The sequence below is a fragment of the Falco naumanni genome, chromosome 3, assembly GCF_017639655.2.
Source record: "Falco naumanni isolate bFalNau1 chromosome 3, bFalNau1.pat, whole genome shotgun sequence".
Lineage (NCBI taxonomy): Eukaryota > Metazoa > Chordata > Aves > Falconiformes > Falconidae > Falco > Falco naumanni.
The window spans coordinates 22,872,980-22,898,033 of NC_054056.1; the positions used below are offsets into that span (position 1 = coordinate 22,872,980).

The 25,054-nt window shown below is 43.6% G+C and overlaps 1 protein-coding gene across 3 annotated transcripts in view; it reads right to left on the reverse strand.

Annotated features, from left to right (window-relative positions):
- RNF144B (ring finger protein 144B) overlaps positions 1-25,054 on the reverse strand; it is a 99,790-nt gene that overhangs the window by 10,454 nt on the left and 64,282 nt on the right. For all 3 annotated transcript variants that reach the window (XM_040586427.1, XM_040586424.1, XM_040586425.1), the window contains exons 3-5: positions 14,444-14,548; positions 6,142-6,202; positions 414-618 (exon numbers count right to left, since the gene is read on the reverse strand). In XM_040586427.1, the coding sequence (XP_040442361.1) occupies positions 414-618; positions 6,142-6,202; positions 14,444-14,548 (371 nt within the window). The remainder of the gene's footprint in view (positions 1-413; positions 619-6,141; positions 6,203-14,443; positions 14,549-25,054) is intronic.

Sequence of the window (25,054 nt, forward strand, 5' to 3'; positions counted from 1 at the left end):
GGGCTGATTTCTTAACCACAGTATAAGCAAAGTTTGAGATCCCAGAATACCGGTGTATTGGACTTCTTGCATGGGCACAAGTCATAATTCTAGCATATGAACAAAGCCTTTAAGCAGAGTCAAAGTCCTGGAGGGCTACACCTTTCAGAAGTGTCAGTGGCAACCCAAGCTTGAGAAGGACACAAAGAGTATTAAGTATTAAAAAATAAAATGTATCATTTAAAATAATAATTAGACTGGTATTTAGGTATCTTATTATATTTAGGAAACACCAGGGGAGATGGGACAGTGCCAGAGATGCATCTAAGGAGCTAGAGGGAAGCTGTTCCAAGAAACTGATGTGAGGCACAGAGCTAGCACCCCACGCCAGAAAGAACCAAAAGCCACGTGGCCTCCGTGGGTTCCCCTCTTACCTCTGCTCGGTCGGTACGGGAGTAGTTTGGATTTCCTGGCACAGGCGCTGCGGGTGCCATGCCTCCTTGCAAGCGGAGCAGAACGTCAGGCAGCAAGCTGGGCACTCCACCGGCACCGGCGCTCCCGACTCGCTCGGTGCCACACGGCAGACCGTTTGGCAGTTGGCTGCAGGGCACCATGTTCTCTGGGGGTCCAAGTGGACTTCTGAAACATAACAGAGAGAGAAACACAACTGTTTATACAGTCACCTTCTCATTCCAGTGACACGTGTCTAGGTACACACGACCCGACTCTGCACGTGGGTGGGGAAATTAGAGCCTTCTGCACCCACACTCATGGGCAGTCAAGCCTCCTCCTCCTCTTTAGGCAGGTCTGCAGTTGCACCCTGCTAAGGCAGCTGCACTGGAAGCATCACAAGAATGGCAATTACCTATATACAGGACGTATTCTTTGCCTTTATGGGGAGGTACAAAAAATTAACATAACTGCTGCTTGCTGAGAAGCACGTGTGTTTTGTGACATTAGGCCATTCCATGTCTTTCACGTGTGCAAGCCATGCAGTATCTTTCATGGAAATAGCAGAAAGACTGTTATTAAATTAATATCTAGTCACTTTCCATGCTTTATTTCCTCCCCTCTATCTACATACTCCAATTAATACTCACTTTATTGTATGACCGCTATTTGTTAAGTATCAGATTACAACAATAGTCAAGGTGAAGTTTCAGGGTGGAGACATCGAGTTACACAGAAATCACCACATGGCAGAGCATGATAAATATTCTTTCTCTCGCTCCCCAACCTTTATTCAAGGAATTTGGACGTGGACCAGCAACCTAGCTGAAGCACGTTCGCTGCCAGGGGTGTCCATGGTGTGCACGCTTTGTGCCACTCAAGCCCATGGTCCTTCAACAGTCCCACCCTGCAGAGCCTCCCTCCGCAGCAAAGGGCTGCTGTGCCCGCAGGAGCTACCTGCCTCTCCTCCTGCCCTGGGAGCCCTCTGGTACCACCACTGACAACAGGCAGATGGAGGGGATATCTCAGAAACAGGTGGAACCCCCTGACTCTGAGACGTCAAAAGCCATTGCAATGTACCCTCCAGCAGATAAGACTGTCCCACTTGAAACAAAAGGTTTCACAAGGGCTGCAGACGTGTTCTCTGGCAAATTTTGCTGAAGCAGTTGAAGGCACTTCCTCCTCCACACACTGCCCCGTCTGCACTGCTCCTCTACAGGAGCCTGCTGACAGCCCACAGCGAAGGGGGCTGCTGGATGGGTATCTAGCAGATGCTCCAGTCCGCATGAAAAACAGTGATACCTGTGTCCAGGTACACAGAAACTAGAAACTGCACAACTAGAAATGTGTTCCAAGCAGTAAAACTCTCCCCCCAGCTTTCAAGCATTTAGATAAGACAGGCACGAACACCTGGGGGGAAAGACACTCCATGAACCTCACAACCTAGCATGCACTAGAAACTCGTTTCCAACATGCTAAACCTCTCTGTTCACCTTGAAAACTTCCAGTTGGTTTAAAGCCATCCCTCCCTCCCGGTTGTCCTGGACACTGCCAGTGAGGAACCACGTAAGGTTCTCTCTGCTGGCTGCAGGACACACAGGTACACAATTTTAAGTCTGTGTGAGGGTGCTCTGACAGACGTGGAGAATTTCTACATGCACGGCAAAGGTTGTCATCTATAATTTAGGCACTGCCAGCAAAATACCTGTACCATCTATCTCCAGCCATGTCATGGATCTAGTTGCAGTCTTTCCTCTTGCTCTCTTACACGTGCTTCCTTTGCCCCCCAAAACAAACAAACATTTTGCTTTCTACTGAATGAAAGCCAGAACAAAATACTTTGCAGCTTCATTTGTGGGAAGGAGAGAAAGACATGGATGGGCAGTACCAGCCATTTTACATTTTTATACACTTCTAAAAGGTAGTGTCCTGACTGAGAAATCATTATTCCTATAGCTTCCCTTGGTGTCTCTTTAAAAGAAACTCTGGACTAAGTAAGACCATGGTCCAGTACCAGCTGTTGCATTTAAGTCTTCACACGGTAGGTTCTATATGCTTTCTGTTGATAAAGAGAAGTGAAAATGAGATGAAGTGCAGTTCCTGCAGACAGCTGCTTAACACACTCAACTCTGGAAACCTGAATTCTCCTACCCTGTTTTGGGGTGGAAGACAGGATGTCTGGTTTTGACATCATTGGGAGGAGGGAGTTGGGTTGTAAATCTTATTGGTTTTTGTAAATGCGTTGCAGCAAGATGTAATGCATGAGATGAAACTCCCTCCTCTTCCACTTCCTCCATCTTACAAAGAACCTACAGATGGTGTTTTGCAATCCATGCTGTCTCATACTGTTTGGTTTACCATGGAGTACAAGTGAAAAAACTAAAAAAAGGAGCAGCCAAAAAAAGGAAAGGCTATCATATTGCTCTGACAAGCTGCTCCATCTTTTTTTTTTTTTTTTTTTTTTGGTTAGGGCCATTTCTCTCCTGTGCCTTTCCCTTGTTTCCCAGAGCCAGTTCAGCCACCCTTGCTCCACCGTCAGGAAAGCCTTCCCAAACACTGCCAGTACCAGGCAGGGATCTGGGCAGCTTTCACAAAACATGCGAGCAAGCAGGTGGAATGTGCGAGACAGATGGGGGAAACCCAGCACCCTGGAGAAAGGATAAGTTCTGGCTCAGGAGAGGTATGAAAGGATGAGCCTATGCCTTTCACAGAATATTAGGAACACCTCCTTTTAAAATGGATTACTTTTCAGGCAGGCATAAAATGGAGGTTCTCACCATCTACCACTTGGTCTATTGGGCAACTGTCACAGAAATAGAAATACAATGCATGTGTCCTAGCCACATCCTATTCCTCTATTTCATTACTTCTGATGACCATGTCAACCCCATCCTAACCAGAGACAGAGCGATTGCTGTTCCTTCTATTACAATGTGCTGAATGGAAGCTCTGTGACTGGGTCCTGACTGGATGCAGAGAAGTTAGATATATAAGCAAGATTGGGTTTAAGCCTGAAACAGTTGCATCCTAAGAACACAAAACCTGCAAAAGAACAGCGTATTTTCAGAGCATTCCATATTAAACTGAGTGTCTATAGATACTGAGTGTCTATAGATACACAATTGTACGCCAGTTACTTCTCACTACTTTTTCACCTAATATTATTTATCCATTTTTTTTACAAAGCCAAGGAAATGGAAAGGAAAGCTATTTTAGTAAAATAGCTAGCACAGATGGGGGGGGGGGGGGGGGGGGGGGGGCGGCGGGTTGTGGGGAAAACAGCTTTTGGATGTGTAAGTCCTTCTTTGGGTTTTCAAAATTTTCCTCAAAATTCACCTCACGATGGAAAAAGTCTGGAAAGGTGAGAAGCACTGACTTTGCCAGTCACTTGAAGACTGGTCAGCAAAGACTACGGAGCAAGAGCAAGTCTTTCAGGTTACCCAAGCAGCTGGTTATTTATTTCTAGCATTTCTAGTAAAGCCAAGCGTGTGCTGAAGCAAGGAGCCCATATCTTAACAGAACAAAGCTGAGAGAGGAAGGGTCTAAGCCCAGGAAGCTGAAGGGTTTGGATGAAGAGCTTTGTTGAGCTGAGCAAAAGTCAGGAAGGACACCCTGGTTCCTGCCCGTTTTAATGGAGGAGAGGGCAGAGCTAGGCAGTAGCAGCCTGGGTTTTCCACCACACCTGGCTGCTGGGGGTCCCTGGGCAGATCCCAGGTCCGAATTCGGCCCCAGCAGGTGCCACCAGCAAGGTTTATTACTCACTTCAGAAAAACGCTGTCAGGCCAGCATTGGTGTTGGGCAGGGCAGGCAGGCTCTGCCAGGGTAGGGTCACATCTCAGAAGATGGCTTTGGGCCAGCAGAAGCTGATAAGCCAAGTCCAACGGATGAGTCCATAAAGGTCAGCCCTGGGGGCTGTGCTAAATCCAGGAAAAGCAAAAGGTCTTGGTTGGGGCTGGGATTAGTGCTGGTGTCCAGGTCAGAGCTTTAGTTAGAAGGAATCGTTGTCCCCAGGCATCAGTAAGCTGGATTTAATGGTGGGCCCAGTAGGCAAGGCCAAAAGGCTATGCTTAAACCGCCGCTTGGGTGCCAGTTTTACTCATCATAAAGGAGAAAGGACAGACCTTAGAAACTTAATGGAGTAAATGGTGGAGGAGGATCAGTCAGACTTAGGTAAGAAAGAAAAGGGAAGGAGGATTTAAAAAAATAGGCAAATTTCAGGCTTCTGTGTGTGGGAGGCAGTATTAAAAAAAAAAAAAGGAGATGTAACAGGGAGTTGGACAAAAGATCAGGAGTTCAGCCTTGGCTAGTTATAGAGGAAGAGATACCAGGAAATCATTAGTTTCACAGTCTTCAGTTGAAAAAAGGTTTTACACAAAACAGATTAATGTATTGCAAGAATGTCTCTCTTTTTTAACCCTTTAATACGGTGATTTAACAATCTCTGATTTCCACTGTCTAGGGCTGTAGACAAGCCACTGCTTGGCTTTTGAGCAGGAGCGACTTCCTAAGGATAAACAGGAAGAAGGGAAAATAGGAGACAGAAATAAAAAATGAAAGCAGGATTTGGGATTATTTTTTTAATGTATTTTGCCTGAGTGCCTGCAAATCATAGTTACAATCTACATCTGCCCATGAACTTGGGGCATACATGGGTATCGTCATTTTGCAGGTTTTGTACTTTGTGGTCACTCACTGCGACTCATGCCAGAGGAGACTCTGTAAAAAAAAACATATATTCTTCTATCTGACCATCTTTTCAAGTGCATTACTGTGCCTAACTTCTGTGAATTTCTGCATTTTCATACACATTCCCAATCCATACGCATCTAAGCATGTATGCAAAGCAGGAACACAAATACAGGCTTTCAAGGAAAGTTTGAAAACCGGCAGTCAGGGCAGATCAGCCCTAGATACTTTACCCTGCAAACTACCACGGAGTAACTTCTTTGAAAAATGCTGTAACTTCCAGGTGAGACTTTCAAGTTGGCGTCAGTCTTTCAAACCAGCGTGGGACCTCATCTTTCTGACTAGCAACTTTCTTCTTCAATTTCAGCAAAGAACCGTCTCCTGAAGCACAAGGCTGACCTCTGGCATAGGAAAGCTTGGCCCCAGTAAGACCTTCAGTTTCAAACTTATTTACAAATAGCCCTTACTCAGTAACAAGGGGTCCGATTACCACTCAGGAAGAAAACAAATATACTAGATGAATACTCATGAGGCTTCTACATAAGAAAAGCCCTCCTGCAGGAATGTTTGTAAAAATCCTCATCACACTGCAGGGTCTGTCTCCCCCAGAAGTTCTGAAGAACCCTGAGGATGTACGAAAGGACCATGTGTGCCCTGCACCAGCCTCTAGCACCTTGTTTAGTTCTACCAGTACAACCACCCCCCAAGGACCCAGAGTGAGCATGCTGCGGGAAGAACAATGGAGCCTCAGGCAATGCAATCTGAAAGTGCTGCCCACAAACCTGAGGAAAACCATGGTACTTCAGTAAGATGCCACTCTGTTGACTCTGCTCAACTGAAATAATTTCCAATCTGTCTATGGAGCACAGTCAGACGTGGTGATTGCTCTTAAACTATTTCAAAATGAAGACATCTTCTCTGTCTCTTCCTTAACTCACCCAACAGTCTTTGTCTTTGCAGCATGTAATACTGCTGCCTCCACCGAGACTTTAAAAAGGAAGGTAATAGAAATCAAAAGGTTTGTACCTCGCTCAAACTTCAGCCTCTTGTATAATTGAAACTGGTCAACAGGCACCAAACAGGCAATCTGAAATGAGAAACAAACACACAGAAAGAGCATTAGAAACACCGACTTGAAAAAATTTAATAAGCATAAGTTCTACATGCCTGCCCTTCTCAGCTGGCTCTCAAATCCATCTTCTTTTCCTACTTGGAAAACACCACCGTGTGCCTCTGTACCTTGATTTCCTTCTCCAAAACTTACAGTTCTTGACCTCTCCTATTTCAGCCACACAGCCCACATCTTTCCTACCATGCACAGGAAAGCCTTCTCTGTGGATTCTGTATTTACTACAGGCTTCTCAGTTTTCCTTCATGTTGGTTTAATGTAACGAAGGGTGACGGCTTGCCAGCCTTGGAGACTGCAGCATGTTGTTCATGCACAATACTGCTCACTCAGATGAATGGTTCCTCATTCATGTCTCCCAGTTTTAATGGCAGGGGTCACTTAGCTCTCAGGAATTGAAAAGCTAGTCTGGTTTCCATTTTTTATTCACTTCATGGGTTTTGAGCTGAGACAGTTAACGCCACTGCTATTGGAATTTGCCTTAGACATGCTCCAGCCTACTGGGAACTGGACTGAAGTTAACAAATCTAGTTGGCATAGACAAACAGCCTTTGTTATACATTTTACACATTATCATAATTAAACTAGCAGTCTACAAGGCTAAATGCTCTAATCTCCAATTAACAGAAAACAGAAAACCAAGCACCCTATTTAAAACTAATAAACAAACCTGCATACAGGGTAAGGAGAGGTTCAAAAGAAACTTCAGGAGCCACATGTTTGTTGGACTCGGAATCTGAGATCATTCTCTTTCCCTGTTCCATTCGTAATATTGTCCCAGCACTGAAAATGTCATTCTCTTTTATTGAAAATAAACATAGACTTATACTAAGACTTGATCATTTGAAGTACTGCGAAACAGTGTAGAACTGACTACTTCAAAGTGAAGGGCGCTCAACCCTCACATCCAGGATCCCACCCCAGCCCTTCAGATTACTGTAAAAGCAAAGTTTTGCCCTCTGTGAAGTGGACGCTGGCCCTTGCTGTACTTCTGGGTTGTGGGACACAGCACCCATGAGAAGAAATACGAAGCCAAAAATATTCAATATATATTCAGTATCACGCTGTGAATATATTTGCTTTTGTAGATGGAAAAAAGAAAAGAATACATCCGTTTGTATATTATAAAATATGAAATTGCTTCATTAAGATCTGCATTCACTTGGAAATAAAATTGCTTTTTGAGCAATATATCTGGATCATTTATTTGACCTAAATCAATATCATACAAAAAATAATTGAACAGACATCAAGATTTCAGTGTTCAAAGATTCTTAAAAGACTTACAGTTGAAGAAATCAAAGGATTTAATATCAAAATGGGAAACACCAAATCTTTACCAAGCGTGTTGTTAGTCTAGTAAGTCAGCCCTGGATGTAAGTACTGTGCTCATTCAGTTTCTGAAGTCAGGGTGTAAACTATTTTTAATATGAAAGTATTTGCATGGCTAAACGATGTTACATTAATATGGCCGTAAGATGGAGAGAGCTTCCTGGGAACCTCTTCACCTGTTCATCAGAAGTCAGCCGAAACACTCTTGGAAAACAAATAGTAACTTAATCTAACAAGGAAAAAAGAGTGAAGTTCAGCAGCTTCAGCAAAGAATGAAGCCAACCAACAAAGCCATATACAGCCCACAAGAGACATCGTTTCAGTATTGCCCACTCCTCCCCAGGGCAGCTTCAAATCTAAATAGACTTTGGAAAACAAGAGTCATCTGCTTTTCTCTAGCTGGATGAGCACTGGCAACTACTTTAAATTTTCCTTCATTACAACTAAATTAAAACAGCGAGTCTCAATGCTGTAAGAGCCACTTGAATTAATTGTTTAGTTGTCTGGGGTCTTTCTGTGCTTCCTTTTGCTTTTAACAAACAGTTTTTCAAGCGCAGTTCTATTGAGCCCAGAATTTCCCATGTATTAAAACTCGGCCTTTTTGATTACAGTGGGAGCTGAGTTAGGAGTTTTATTGCAGATTTCAATAGGAAGCAGAGACAGGGCTGAAAGCTTCCCTCTCTCCTACTGAAAACCTGGTCTTACCATGCCAGCCTTCCCCATGGGTCTCACCCAGCCCCACTCCTCTTCCTACGTACCCTCATCACAGCTCAGCTGCCCCCTCCCTCCACACAGCTCCAAGCGTCGAACCCATACAGCCCATCCCCTCTGCCACTGACTCCTCCAGGCTTGGAAAGACCAGCTCCTGGTAGGACCCACATGGAGGTCAACCTGAGGGGTGCTGAGCCGAAGCCTCCCACAGATTTAGGATCTTTAGGCACGAGCAAAGGAATGCACAACCTGCTGCTGCCTGAATTCACTGCCACATCAAAACTGTCCGTGCAAACTCAATGGAAAAAAAATGAAACGCGAGTATCAGATCGCTCCCCCTGCCCAGAACAGCAAATCCTTTCCTCCATGAACTTTTAATCTCATTTAGGTTTAATTGAGGACAGCTGTTAGCATGGTAAGGGGATTAGGTGTTTTATCTCCTCCTACTTGGCATCAGTCTCAGCGTTCATCTTCAGACAACTTGCCCAGCCGCAGCCGGGAGCCCACCCAGAGCACCTCTCCTGCCCAGCCGCACACCCCACCAGGTGGGACGAGGATGGAGATCTGCAGAGGGAGCAAACCAGCCACCCGGCAGAGGGCAAACAGCCAAACAAGAGAGGCCATGAGCATGTCAGAAAGCAGACTTCCCTTATTCTAGCTATGAAAGCATCCAGTGCAGCGAGAAATGCCACAGGACAAGTTTTGGTTGTTTGTTTTTTTTTAACACTGGGTTAAGGTTACAATAAAAACCTAAGAAGAAAATGAGAGGCAAGGGCTTTCTCCTGAAAAGATGTTGACTTGAGACTTACCAGACTGCTGCAAGTTGAATAAGTTTTCTGGTTTTCTATACCTTGTAAGCAATAGCTGCAGTTGCAATACTCTTGTTATAGAGCACAAATCGTGCAAGACCTCTCGCTAAGAACTGCAGCTTTCACCCAAAGTAAAAATATCCATGGAAAAGAAGCAAAGTTTTGAAGGGTCACTACCACAAAAGGCTCCAGGTGGATCCTTGCCAAGTGTCCAACAAAGCTGCCCGGCATGGTATGATAACCGGGAGCTCTGTTACTGTGCGAGACAAAAGAGCAAAGGAAGCAAAAATGAAAGAGTTTGAAATAATTGGGTTCAGTTTACACGGGGCAGACTGTTCCCTGCTGCCCAGGCAGAGCAGTAACCAGGAGCCAAGGCAGAACAACTCCCCTGTTTTTAAACCCTGGCTACCACAGTGGAAAGGGAAAATCACTACTCCACCTATTCTCAGGCTTTCAAGAGAGATGCAAGGAGGCAATCAAGAAAACTGAATAGATCTTACTTCCTTTCACACCCATATGAATCAAACCTCGGTAATGCCAGGGCAGTTCACCAGGACAAGGGCTTCTCCCTTCCTCGCTTTGCAGATACGCAGCAGGTGCAGATCCTGCACTGGTCATTTGCAAAAGGGCTGCATTGCTCACCTCTGCGCAGTTCCCACTCCCAGAGGTGCCGTCCAGTTTTGCAAGGACTGAAAAATAGTTTTAACTTGGGCTGTGTTTGCTTTTGAAAGAGGTATAGGAGTTCAGCCTCTTTATTGTTAGAAATGACACCCACACTTTTCTTCACCAGCTACCATGCTCATTAGACTCATCATGAAATATTACATTATTAATTTTCTCCTTTAAGAAGCTCTTCTCTTATTTAGTGACAAATAAAAACAAAATTAAGTCTCTCTCTTTTGCTCCCCTTGGATTTATTTAAAAATGAGTAAAGAAGAAGATCAAAAATTTTAATGTTGACTCTGGAAAAGATAGGTCAGCCTGCAACATTTTCTCACCTTCCTCCTCATTTTACCCTTTCAATCACCCCTAGCAAAATGTAAACCAATTTTGAAATTAAAAATAAAACCAGTACTTTAAACTGACTCCCAATGGGATTTCTGTTCAGCTACGTATGGAATACATTGCAATTAAGAATTCTAAGATTTGGGTCACTGTCCCATTTCAGCATCGCTTTACAAAGTGCTGACGACCCTGTCAGGTTAGCACTGGTGTGGGTGATGGATTTACACAGACAGGGGGGCAGTAAGAGAATCTGCGCTGCCTGCAGAGGGGTAATTCTTGCCAAACGTAAAAGGCAAAAGGAGAGCCCAAATCAGTACCTCCTTTACTGCCTGTTGCATGGTTTTAACCCAAATCAATGGATCATTGGCATCGATGTTGCAAGCTTCAAAACAATACAGGACTCAGAAATAGAAAAGCATGATCCCCCAGATGTAATCCAAGCGAGCACTGCATTAGAAACCCCTGTGCACAGCCAAGACTGACCCCGATTCATAGCTTACACTGGTGATTGGATTTGCACCAAGCAAAACCATTTCAAACCATGATAAATTACCCCTTTTTTAGAACAAGGGTATGAATTGGTCCAATTAAATCAATGCAGCAAATTCCCAAGAGAGACAGGAATATTCTAGATAGAAGAAGTCTGCACAGTCAAACAGAACTGCATTAACGTAAGATGTTCCTGCTACCTTCTGCCTCCAGGAAGGAATCCAAATCATCTTTGTTTATTGTACTATTAGAGCATGAAAGGATAACATCTTGTTTAACAAGATTGCTTTTTAACTTTCCTTTATTTCTGTGTAGCCAGCTATTTGAAACTGAGTCTGTAGCCAAAACCATTGCTTTCCCACCACCAACACCCATTTATTTCTGCTTAGCAGCAGCTATACTACAAGCAGCTCCTATCTTGATGTAACAGGTCAAGATATGACCTAGGGTCGCACTTGATTTCAAGCACTCTAGTGGAACAATTCCTTCTGTTTGAATGTACTATTTGTCAAAACAAAAAACCTACTGGGAAACATACCAGTTTCAACTAGATTTTGTTAAAGTAAAACAAAAAAACAAATCAACAACAAAACCAAACAGAGGGGTTTCAGAAAACACATTTTCAAAGTACTGAAGAGTTCAATTGTCTAGTACAAATGACTTTCATTTTTAATTTTTTTAAACATAAACCCTGGAACATTTTCTTCTGAGGCCCAGAGGGACACAAAGAACAAAAGTAAAGCCTTAACTCCCGGCTTCTCCTGTACGCTGTGAATAAGCAGTTTACTCCCTGAACACTGATGAAACATTCAACTGTTTCAGAAAGACACATTCCTACTGTTCACACTTGCTCATTTCTCCATGAGCCATACAAGAAGAAAATCTATTACCTGTTTAAAATGTTCACCAGTTTTTGTCCCCCTCCACCTTCCAAAAGCAACACAAGGAGCACATGTCTCAGAATCAAGGCAAGGGCTGTGAAAAGCTCTGCAATTTAGTACCAAGCTAGATAAACTCTGAAGAATTTTACTGAGAAAACAGACTTAATTCACAATGAAGACAAACAGGTCACTGGAAAGCACTGAAGAAATGTTACGCGCCTTGAACAAGGATCTTGAGTGAGGGAAGCAGAGGAATCTTCATAGTGCATTAGTGTTAGAAATTGCTTATAAGCTTTGTTAGTAAGTGTTCAGGTACCTTATTGAAGAGGGCTCAATCCAAAATGCACTGACGTCAATGGAAAGGCTTTCCTTTACTTCAAATTGTGCCTAAATTCCCCTTATCTCCCTTGTGCAGGCTAGGGCAAAAGGCATTTTAAAAGCAAACAAAACAACCACGTTCGCTTACATAATTAGACAGAATCTAATCCAAAGTATAGGAACCAATTTAACACCATGTCCATGAGAAAGACAGTTTGAACTGCTGATTTTTTCTGCAAACTGTAAAGGTACCTGGTAAACATCAGTCACTGCAGTCTGAAATGGACATGACATGAAAAATACACTTTTTCAAAACCCTGATGCTAACCCAGGGGTGGGGAAAAAGACCAATCCCCCCAACCCACCCCCCAATATAGGCAACACGTCACTCCTCATGGACTGTCTTGGTGAGGAACCTTTTCCTGCCAGAAGCCAGAGACCACCCAGACCCTCCAGAGATGAGAAAGCTTAAACTTTTATACCAGGAGCTCCAAACTGTGTAATGAATAAGCCATAATTCTAAATAGTACTTCCATGCCAAACAATAGCCATATTTAAGCACATTCTCCACTATCTGAATAGGGTTCTTTTTTTTAAGTAATCGCTTTTAAAGGCCACATTTTCATATGGAACAGCCTTTACAGAGAAGAAAACAGAATCCAGAGTGCTCATACATAATATGTAGGTTACATGCTAATTTTTCAGATTATCAACAGAGACAGTCTATTCTTTCTATTGTTCCTGGGGGGTTATTGGATTTTCTTCCTTAAAAAAAAAATAGGTATTTGGTAAAATACATAAACAGTTCATTTTCACTAGGTTGGAGAGCCTGTTTGCTTTTCAAGCGGAAGGTCTGTATTTCAAGCACATTGCTGAAAGGGAGTGTCAGAACATTCATTCATCCATGGGACACTAATGCACATTTGGTCTGTTTAGTCATTCTGCCTTCAGCCCAAAAAACACCCAAGGATTAAGCTAATCATCCATTAATACGTGCCCTGGAGTGTCCTGCTTTAATAAGGGGAAATATGTCTCTATAATTCCTATAGCATCATAACCCTAGCTTAACGGAGCAGATTTCTCACTACCATTTGTTAATTTTCTTTTAAAAATGCATTTGCAATAAAAGTTAGTTGCCTTCACTCTGGAGCAATGGGTGTGAGGGACATTCCTACACCCTCTCTGTATCTATGCAGAAGGAAGGAAGGGGAACAGTTGGCTACTTTCCACAATAGCTAGACTCAGCCAAAGAAAAGCTCCACCACATGCCTGCTGCAACTCCCAGGCCCTGATCCAGCCAAGCAGGGCATTTCAAATGTATGCTGCAGAAGAGATGCTGAATTTTCGGGGGAGAAAGAGGCATTTTTAGTATTGGGAATTGCATTGCCGCTGATCACTTCTGAATAGGATTATATACTTCTACCACAGTAACGTCTTCTGTATACATAGGGCTCCAGGGAACCCAGAAGATAAGCTGCTTTTCTTCATTTCAGAGATGGAGATCTGATTCTCCTTGATTTTGTCCCTGCAAACAAATGCAGAGAGAATGCCCAAAACCAGCCAAAACCCCTAAAGCACCTTTTTATCCTCGTTTGTTGTTTTTTTTTCCTGCTTGTGTTCCTAGGCCCAGCATGGGTCTACCTGGCTCACAAAGCAAGCAAGCAAGAACAGCCGCAGGGCAGCATCAGATCTGCCTACAGTTTTCCATCAACTTCTAGATGCACAGAACAGCTGGCCCTTACGAGGGTTCCAGCCACACTGCCAACAGCTCTTCCCCATGCCATGGGGTGGATGCTAAAGCCCAATTCAGAAACTTTACACCAGCCCTAAGTCAGGCAGGAGGCTGCTCGAGCATCGCTGGGAGGCCACCAGGCAGCCTGGCAGGGGCCACCTACAGCCCCCTTGAAGGCTGTTGTCCCAAGCAATGCAAGAAGTTCTGAGGAGCACGGTTTCCCTCCAGTTTCTCTGCTTCCAACATTCAAACTTCACCTTCCAGTTACTCTGGGAGATTGTGCACATGCCAGATGTGCCAACAGCTCTGCCTAAACCTTATTTAGCTTCTGAGCTCTCCAACTCTCCCGTATCTGCCTTGGGAATAAAGACACTTTTCCTGTCTCTTAAGACCTACTTCCACCCAGTGCTGTGCATATACCTTTCTTTCTATATAACTATACGAATCTTACCTGCTGGACTGCAAATCATTTGTTGTAGCCTAAAACGAACATACACAAAGAGACTCTGGCCTCGCATACCATCAGTCTGAGCTTTTGCTCTTGAGTTGAGAGGCACAAAGATTTCAGGTTTTGCCGTCAACTCAAATCTGATTTAACTGACAGTGCTAATGGAGGCTCAGCAATTCTGGGATACAGGGTATTCTGGTTAAGTCACCTGCATGAGTAATTCAGAGGTTGTCTGGATGCCAAGTAAGCCTTTCCTCAAGGCACAGAGAGAGGGGAAAAGGAGCAAAACCCTTGAAAAACATCTGTTTGTTTATAGTTCCTCTTGTCAGTCAGGCTTCTTGCCAAAAGCTCATTAAATGTAATTAAAGGGAGGAAGAATGTATGATCACATTTATTATGTAGATAAAGAAGTTTAGGGGAGTTTACGTAAAAAAAAAAAAAAGAGAGAGAGAGAAAGAAAGAAAAACGTGTTGATACCTCTGCTTCTTGTAGGGTCCCATGGTTCAAGCAGACCATGTCTGGGCACGTGATAGGAGAACCACAACCTTCTTGAATTGCCAGCTGCATGTACTGTTTTAGACACTAGAAATAAGTAAAGAAAAGAGAGAAAAAAAAGTTATAGCCCACATGCTGGTAACACACAGATGCTAGAGATGCTGCACAGCTACCACCTCCGCTGCCTTAATTGGCTGTCCTGAAGATCCAGCACACAGAAAACATCAATTATTATAAGCGTGAGCACTACCAGTCATTACACTGGAAAGAATGCAACAAAGAACAATTAATTATGCATGACTTCATCTGCCGAGCATTGCGCTTACCCAAGTCAGCAAGTCAGACCTTTCAGCGCTAACAACCCCTACGGTCTGCTAAACTGGGATTGGAGGCTTTAGCAGGGGGAGTACCTCTCATCCTAATTAAACAGGCTTCACTCTTTTGTCCTTCCTCCTGTGTTCTTCATTCAGACTCTTAGCCAGCAGCCTCCATCGTAGGAGACCTCATTTACAAGAAAGAGACTACTGTTCTCAGCTGCAAAAAAAGGGGAAGGGGGTTTATAACCCAGTTAGGCAGTTTTATAACACTAGAAGATGTGCAGCTATCCGTTCTTCCCTCCCCCCAAGCTCTGCCCCCACCCACCCCCAGATCAGGTAATTTCCATGGTTTACCATGATCTATCATCAGCCTGTAGTCTATCGAGCAGGAGTTCAAATCCATTCCCAGCATGGAGGCTGCCTTATGAACGTTTCCAAATTGCTCCATTACACAAAAATGACTGCCCTCCCCCCTCCAAGGAAAATATCCCTCTGTTCTCCCCACATCTTACTGGGCAAACCAGTTTCAAATATATTCAGCTTGCCTTTTTGACACATATTATGGAATCTTCAATAAAATCATGGCACAAAACTGGTGCAATGGACCAAAGAACAGCACTTGAACTGTCTCTCCAAACTGCACACCTAAGTGAGTGAGTCACTTCTAAATCAAAAACAAGCAAGTCTCCTCAAAATAGTGACAAAGCTTACAGTAAATTGCAAATCACTGTTGACAAAATAACAAAACATGGATTTCTGGCAGATTCTGTATCAGCTTGCATAGCTCATTGTAAATAAAACCCACATATTTTACAAGCAGCAGGACTAATTCAGCTTTGTTCCCTACAGATTTGTATTTTATGCCCATGTGATAAACCTCCTGTCCTCCTCCTCAGTACTGCTGGCTTCTGCCCTTACTGCCCCATCAGATTTCAAGAAATATATCAAAGTGTAAGGTCTCTGAGACCTCTGTGTGTCTGCCAACTTTCCGAACAGGCACTGAGTTCAAAAGCTGCTAGGTGGGTTGTGGGGAAACCCCAGCCTTCCAGAGCATCAGCTCTGGGATAGCCCCAGGCCGCTCCACAAACAGTTTTTCCAGTATTTACAGGCATTTAACATTCTGTGTTAGTTTGGACTGTTCTGAGAAGGCCTTGCATATTGTGCTCAGATTAAAGAGATTTCCTCATTTGTATTTTTACTGGAAAACTGGTACCCTCTTAAATGTCAGGATAATTAGGACTTTTACAAATGGAAATGAGGTTTCCTTTTTATTCTGCCTGTCTCTCCACTGAAATGTCCACATCCACAAGTTTTGGTTAATTCTGACGAACTGTACAGAGGTATTAGTTCAAGCAAGTACAATCAGCTTAACTTTGTGGCATTTTAAATGAGCTTACTCTTGATCTGTAAATATTTGAAGCATATTCATTTAGAAGAACATAGGGGTATAACCTAAACGGTAAAGCTTTAAATATCTAGCTCATTAAGCACTAATGGGTTCAGATTCAGCATGCACCCCTATAAGAAAGCAGCAGAGGAGGCTGTAAGGAATTGATGGTGCAAGTAGCATGTGGGAGGTGAGGGAGATATTCACAGGTGAAGAGCAGAACAGAAATCATGTCAGTAACCAAAGGCAGTATTAGCTCCCTAGACAATATGAGCCCAGATTTAACCAAGGAGCTATTCTTTTATTATTCAATAGCAGTCCCAGTGCCCTGTCCCATCTCTTCACCCAACTCCCTCAAAGGCATCTGGGCACAGTGCTTATAAAAGGTCAGTTTAACCACCAGGTCAGTTCCCCACTAGCACACACAGCCCCACAGCGCAGAAGCAGGTACACAACCACGGTGATGCCTGGGAGCTGGTACCCGAGAGACAGGCTGCTGGGGCCCTGACCGCATCTGCTGCCACCATGGGCAGCGGCAGCAGCTGACACAGAGAAAGCCAAAAAAAGTGTCCCCAGAGCCCAGGGTGGCTCCCTGTGCCATTGCTGATACGGATGGAGACTGTGGGTGACCTGCTCCTGCAGCCCTGCAGTCATTAAGCAGCTAGCATTGCCCACATGCTTCAGATCGTATCCCAGGAGAAATGGGCTGTCAAGTGCTCACTCTCTGCACAAATTTCCTCTCTGGTTTGTGCCTCCACCATGAACGATGTGAACAAAAAATTCTGCCCCGAGGCCCTTCCCCAAAGCCTGTCTGTGCTGCAGTGTGTTGGCTGCGCTTCTTAGGATACGTGGGCAGCGATGCTCCAGCAGAGCCTCCTTACATCTCACTCCCTCCTCTCATGGGGGACCTGATTACTTTCTGGATCAAATCTCAGGACAGCGTTTGGGAAAGGGGTAATGTTTCCCTCCCACCAAAGTATTTATTTTTCCTTAATTCCTCAGCAAGTATGGAAGAGTGACCTTTTACTTTCGCTAAGATCCTGGCTTCTGTCTCCTCTGCGGTGCTGCCCGATATTTAGTAATTTTTTTGACAGCATCTTACAGTGGATTTGTATTCTGGGGGCAGCTCAGGTCAGCCGGTTACAGACGGAGGACAAAGCCTCAGAAGTTACTGCAGCTCTAGCAGCAGCCCAGAGGCTTGTTCTTAATTTAGACTTCCAGGACAGAAGCTCAGAGCACTGACAATTACCCTTCCGTGCAAGGATGGGCATGAAGCTCTTAAGGAGCTTCAATCCACAGTATGGATTTTGCAATCAGTTGCAATATGCAGTATCTAAATCATTAGGGGTACCAGGCCAGGAGAACAGAGGTTTCTGAGGGCTGCTAATGCATCTGCATTCTCTTCTAGCTCACTGCCTGGTCGTAGGTGAGGATAGGTGAGCAACTGGAGCCTTTTGCAATACTTTTAGAGGGTGCTGCGCTTTCCGAGAGTGACTTGGAGAGATTTTATAGTAAGTCTGTGTAGTGCCATGGCTCTTCAAATGTTTCAGAGAAGCTCTCCCTGTTAAATAGATTTTATAAGTATTCAATCTGTTGCCTTGATTTTCTGCACTTGGAGAAGGTGCTGTGGGTGCAGTTCATGAAGCTGATGGAAGGACTTAAGGGTGCTGGGAAACTCAAAGGAAGCATTTATCACGGAAGAATTAAACTTTTTACCTAATTCTGTATATGAATGAAGACGTAAACTTCTTGTTCCCTCTTTCACAAGTTAGCAGCAAAGAAAAGAGTGGAAACCCACCAAAATTTTAAAATATGCCTTCACTTTAACAGTAAGACTGTTTTTACAGGGGTTTTACTATTGTTTACAGCTCATCTACTAATTTAGCTACTTACTTGAGAAGCGGCAAACAAAAGTAGCTGAAAAGATGTACAAGCTGCAAATGTGATGAAAAGAGGATTCAGTGTCTGTATAATGAATCATGACTGACCTTCTCAGCAGCATGTCCTCCCACACTACGGAAAATATATTACGCAGACATAAAATGTTAAGACTTTTCCTGTGTTTTGCCTATAAAATTCAGCAGTATCTCAGGAAAACTGCACACACTACACACGCTACTTAATTGCTCTACAAAGTGAAGGTAAGGTCAAGATATTCAGCCTTCTGTGGTATTAAGAGTTTCTTGAAAGGATCTTAATCTTAACATCCAAGAAATCACGCGGTCTCAACACCCTTAGGCTATGCTCCCCCACCAATTTCCCACCGTGCCATGACTTACAAGCATACAGTTACAAGCAAGTCGGTGACTGAGGCTGCACTACAGGACCTGTGGCTTATAATGACAGTCACACCATCGCCTTGCTCTCCATAGCCAGAGCAAGTCATCAGCAGTGACCTTCCTACCAGCACAGCGAGTTTTCCACCAACACATCCCATCGTCAAGGCAGAGCGGTTGAGGCAGACTGAAAATCTACTGAGGTCTTGCTGAACGGGTTTCAATCCTGCTGACCACAGATGAAATTGGAGGTTTGGCTCCATTACGTTCACCCCTCCAATAAAAGGTAGGCACCAACACGAAGAATTTCAACTTCCGTAGCGGCAAGTGTACCCTAATCAGTTACATTCAGTTTACTCGTATTTTCCCCACTGAGCAACCATACCATGTACATATCTGTATTCTGGGATACATAACAAAATCCTGATGCAATCAAGCAAGCAAGGGGGATCAATTAAAATGTGATAATGTCACTCCACCAGCAAAACTCAGTACACCTAACAGAAGGTTTTGGTGCAGAACTAACCTTGCCAAGCGTGTTTTGCTCCTGCTGGACTACTGTTGGCTTCAGTGGAATGAGTGCTACAAGTAATTTTTTCTCTGCCCGAGATTCGTAATGTATAATGACACCCTTTTCAAACAATTTGCTGTCTAAGCATTCCGGGGCAACATTTTTTTTTGCCTTTTATGCTGGTTTTGCCTTTCAGGCTGTCAGCTTCCTCTATTCAATAAAATAAGCTCAATATCTATTTAGCCACTTGACAAAGTGCCACTGATGAGTATCTAGTAACTTAAGGCCTGTAAAGTACCTGGAACAAATTATCATGCAACATACATGCATATTTTTTTTTATCTTGCAGGACTTGTAAGAAAGATTACAATTTATGCCAATATTTATATATGCCCCAAGTACATATTCCTCTCCTAAAGCTAAGGCTTTGTTGAAAGTGTATGCTGTAATACAAGGGAAAAATCTTTTACAAAGCACTAAAAAGCCCAATCCAGGAAGGCACAAACAAATAACATAAAAAATTTCTTCTCCAGTAATAAGCACTTCCTCTAATCTTTGAAAGTGTTTTCTATGGTCAGCTACAAGCCCCAGGAATAGAAAACCCTGTTCATTTATTGAATTCATGGATTCTTCATTTCACCGCTTCTCCTACATGCTGTTCTAAATGCAACTTTTTTCCCCCCCCAAAGTATACTGTACAGAGGGAATTTTTAATGTACTGCCCTCCCCCCAAAAAAAATAAAAATATCTGTTTGGCAATGTATTTAATCTACAAAGGGACCACAACAGTTGTGCATTTTAACATAAGAACAAGTTCAAAGTGTAACTTCAGTGTTAGGTTGCTGGGCAGTGATGCGACAAAGGTGCTACATCCCTCTCACTGTGAAATTTTATGTTTCTAACTCAAAGCTATTTTCAGCTAATCTCTGTGCCGGAGACAAAAGATGGATCTCAATCATTCCTACACATTGCTTTTTCAGGTACCTCAAATGTTCCATTACCTTGCTTGTCTCCCATTTAGAGCAGCTTTTTAGCTCACTAAATGCAGGCTCATCGGTTTGGATGCAAAAGCATAAAAGGAAACCACATATGTGATGTGACAAAATCAAACAGGTAGTTTTATTAACACGGAGGGATGGCTAGGAAGAAGAAAGAAACAGAAAACACTAGCCTGTTTTCCTGTCAAATGCTACAGGTATTGCTGTTGGCCACTGTGCAGCAGCTGATACAGGATAAGGGTCTTTAATTAAATTGCAGAAAGGGAAAAAAAATTGGTCTACAGTATTTCGTAACCAGTATTAGGGCATGATCTACATTAAGCATGAAAATGCACTAAATGATCAAAGGCTTCTTGCCAAAACCAGAAGGTCTTTCCTTCTAATGTATAATTTGAAGGCAAATTCAGTTTCAGAAAAATTAAGAAAGCCACAGGTTTCCATCTTAAAATCTGCAAGACTGATTTAAAATGTTAACTCTCTCTTCCCTATTTGTCCGCAAAACTGTTTTGTTTGGGTTTGGTGTTTTTCTTTTGCCTTAGCTTTTTCAAACTCAAAATTTGGGGAACAAAAAAAAAAAACCACCACAACTACGGAGAGAAAACATAACTTTTCAGTTGGCATTTCAGAGTGCCTTATGATTCAGAACAGACCAACAGAAAGGCATTTAGTTTTGTTTCAGTTCTGGGCACTGTTTGTGTACTTTTTATTCAGTAAGATATAACTTTCATTACTTTCTCATAATTTAGAAATGTTACCTGTTCTTCAGTGCATACACATGACAATGGAATAAGTGATGTAGTATTATTGACTTTGGTGAGACAGTTTACGTCAGAACTCTAAATTTAACCATCTGATTCCTTCAATATTTAATATTTAATCATTTGTGTACTCAAATAAATATATAAGCCCCCCCTACAAAAACAGTACTCAGAGTGTTTATGACAGGTCTACATAACGTTTAGTAACATGTTGATCATTGCATGACATCTGCTCTTCTGCATGTGCAATCTCTCAAATGGGCTAGTTGCCTTCAATGTATGGTAATCGAACTCCCGGAATCTCGCAAGTATTTCTCAACTGGTCTTCTAATTTGGTCTACTGGGAATGAGCTTGGAGGTATCTGCACTTCACTGTGAAAAAAATGGGAGACTTTCTTAGTTTTACTAAGTAAAACTTTCTTAGTTTTAGTAAGTAAACAAAAAACTTATCATTTTTGCTTGGTGTTTTCTCTTGGTCATGACGATGTGCTTTTCAGTGGTGTTATTCCTCCCCTTCTACTGAGCCATGATGTGCCTAGATGTCATTTGAGGCTAAAGGGGCATTTTTTCACTTTCAAATTCATATACATTTGCTCTATTTAGCAAGCATCTCATGTTCTTTGTCATTTCCCTCTTGTCTTTGATATACTCAGTCTCTCTGCTCTCAGGCTTTCCTGCCCATGCTTGCTGCTGCTGCTGCTGATCCTTCCCATCACTTTGTCTCCAGTTGTCCAGTGTTCCCCTGCACAAGCGATCTGAAGCTTCACAGCACTAAGGACAAAATCCCAATATTTAGCCTCCTGAAGGAGGCAGGGCAACACACAGCTGCTCTTAAAAAGATTAAGGAAAGCAGAGGGGCCTTAAAGTGTCCAGCTGGTGAACTGCAGCAGAGAATCTCCTCTTTCTGGAAGGGTACCCCTTCCCCTCTAGCAAAAGTAGCCAGCAGCAGCACACAAGCCCCTCTCTCAGAGGCTGCAGCATCCCAAGGCACTGACTCGCCAGGCAGGCAGCTGCCCAGGGCATCCAGCTGTCAACAGCAGCAAAAAAAGCCTTTTTTATCCACATCTAGCTGTGTGTGACAGCAAGGTCAGGGCTACAGCAGAAAATCTTGTTCTCCCAAACACCTTTGGATCACCTTCTACTTGCAGGATAGCCAAGGCAGCACAGAAGCTACCTGGGCTTCTATTCGACATTGCACATTGACTTCTCCTTTCACATGGGATGAAGTTTAATCCCATTTAGACTGCACTGGGTGCACCAAAATAGCAAACAGGTGGGTCACTGTGATATTTGTTTTGCATGTTTTGTAACGTAGTTACCTCACACACTTCCCCAGAAGTACAACACCCAACAAAGAATTTGCTTGGAAAAGAAAAAAAGAAGGGTGAATCATGCTAATTCTGCACAAACATGTGCTGACAACACAGGACAACACACGTGAAAGTATCTTCTGTTTTCAGAGTTTGTTATATGTTGTCTTAGGCATCTTAAACCCTGTTCCAGTAAATAACACACAAGATGGATATAAGCTGCTGCTTGATGTAAATAGCATGCCATTTATTGCTTACCTAGCTCTCATCAGGACTCTGAAATGCTCAGGAGGAGGGGAAAAAGAGGAAAGACAAAACCAAACACAACTGGCGTGCGGGGATGAAGCTGACACCAGCTTTTTTACCGACTCCAAAACAATGTTTTCCCTAACAGTACCCCACTGGTTCCTTTCTGTCATGACTGCCACCAGGGCAATCTTACCAGGTCTGGTAGAATCTCACCTCCATGGCTGCTTACAGGCTGCAGCCTCACTCCAAGTCCTCCACAGAGGCTTTGGTATTCCCAGTATTACTGCTAGCCCTGCACCCCTCACTACTGCTTCCACAGGGTGGTTTATGCTGTGCCAGCCACCAGGGCACTGCTAGGGAGAGGAAGCGAGGTGCACGCAATCACACCACCCACCAGCTCTCCCAGCTGTTCTCCCAGGTTCAGTTAAGTTTTGAAAACATGGGAGTCTCCAAGACGGACACATTCCAGCCAGTCTAATGAGTGCCAAAGCCTGGGCAATGCCTGTGCCCTGTCAGAAGGCAAGAGCAGGGAGATCAGCCCACCCATTTCTGGCACTACCCTGCCAGAGTGCTCCTGCATCTTGCCTGAGTGCGGCACTGCTGGAGCTATCTGGGGGGAGAGAGAGAAGAGCAAAGGATACAAACATGGGGAAATTGACTAGAAGTCACTGTAATATTCAAAATGTAATTTTGTGAGTGCATCAATCAGGCTGTAGTGAATATTAGTTTGCTTTGGACCCAGATGTAAGTGCCCTGAAATAGTGTATTTTGTTACACTGTGATGGTGTAGCCAGGCAGTGTGTATAATTGTTTCATGTACGTATGTGAGTGATGTGACCGCCACAGCGGCAAAAAACTGTGTAGTTGCACATGGGCACAGGCAAGGAAGAAAAAACTTGCAAGACAAGGTAAGCCAGCACAAGGGATTGCAGGTAGGAAGAACACTCCACCAAATAAGTAAGGAGGATGACTGGCAAGGCAAAAAGCAAGATAAGCAGCATCAGAACAGATGAGACCCCCTCTCCTTTTGGGAATGGGGCAAGCAGCATAAACCCATGCAGCTTAAGCAATATATATATATACACATATATTGGTAAATGTATACATGTAAGAGTGTGCACCACAGCATGGCACTACACAAAGGTATTATAGGTATTGGAAATGAACTGAGTAATATAAAGTGCAGTCCTCTCAAACTTTTGCAGACAAAGCATACCTCACATCCCTGCCGAACCCTCTTCAGAGATCAGTCTTTCATTCAAGACCAATATAGTCCGGACACAACGAAACCAAGCCACCAGGTGCACTACAGCCATTTCAGTCTTGGGATGTGTCAATGTGTGCTTTATCTCACACTTCAGTGCAGTCTTATGCCAAGTGCAACAAACGCTGAGAAATAAAAGGCTGATGCCTCTTCAGGCCTGACTTGGCTACCAAGTACGATGGCAAGTGTGTTCTGCAAACCATCTGCTTTTTCTTCTTTGAACAGAGTAAAAATGTTTACAGCTATTTGAAAAACTCCTGTCTTACTAGCAACATTCCACCACAACGCAAACATACAGCTTCTTCAACAGCTCACTTGGTTTGGCTAGAATACAGCTTTTATGAGGTATAATGTTTATTACAAGAGTTTCTAAGCTGAAAAAAATAGCTATACACAATTCTAACTTATTTAAATTCCTTGGTTTAACAGGCTACAAGTGAAAAGAAGCTTGCCCCTGTAGATGCTACATAGTAAAAATTTCCAATTATTTCCACAGCCAAAAATGCTGTAATGAAAAACAATCATAGATGCAGAATTGTCATTACAGTTAGAAAAAAAAGAGAGAAGAGACCTCACATGTAACAGAAGGAAAAAGTAACAAAACTAAGTTTCGCCTTAGAGCAGAACCTATTATATCCATGTTAAGCCCTTTTCTATTTTAAATTTAATATTACTCTTGGATATATATAATTAACCTTAGTGACAGAAAATAAAAATAAGCCATACAAGCTGAAAGCACTGCTAGTTGAAAAAGTGATACGGGCTTGATCCCATAGCTCGCAGTTGACATTCTTACCCCAATATCTGCCTTGTAAAGGTATCTAGATGCCCTGGCGTGGGTGGGAGGAAATTTAGGGCATTGCATACCAGCACAGCTACTGCAGGCTGTGCCCCAGCAATGCCCCACGCAAGCTGCGGCATGGAGACACTCCATGGCAAGGTGCTTCTGACACTGCTCTTCGGAGGCTGCCCAAAGGTGCAACTCATGTGGTCCCCCAGAAACTGCTCTGGATTTAAGGCAGAAAATTATATAGGCAGGTGAAAAGTTTCCCAAGTCCCCCCTTTGTTACAGGGGGCAAGATCTACACATCTCTGTTGCATCAGCTGAGACACGTCCATCAGGAGGATGTTCAGACACAGGCAACAACAGCCAGACAAAGGGCAGACAAGGAGCATAAGCACAGTCGAGATCTGTTATGCCCACTGAAATAAACAGAGCGTGTCTAAAGGCTTCTCCCAACTGCATTTGGCACTCACTCATGGCTGGCTCTTGGTTTAGACAAAGTCAGCAAAGTTTGCACAGATGCTGGCCAACTCTGACTGTACTCCTGCCTTCGCTGGCACGGCACGGCAGAGCCAGGCTCAGGGTGGATGCTCTGCCTGCTGCCGGCCAGGTAAGGGGTGGCAGCTGCAGCCCCAACAGGGGACAGGGGACAGCAACATCCCCAGCCACCAGTGACCCCCCCCCCCGTCACCAGTGCTCCGGAGGAGCAGAGAGCCCAGCTCTGCCTGGCACAGTCCTC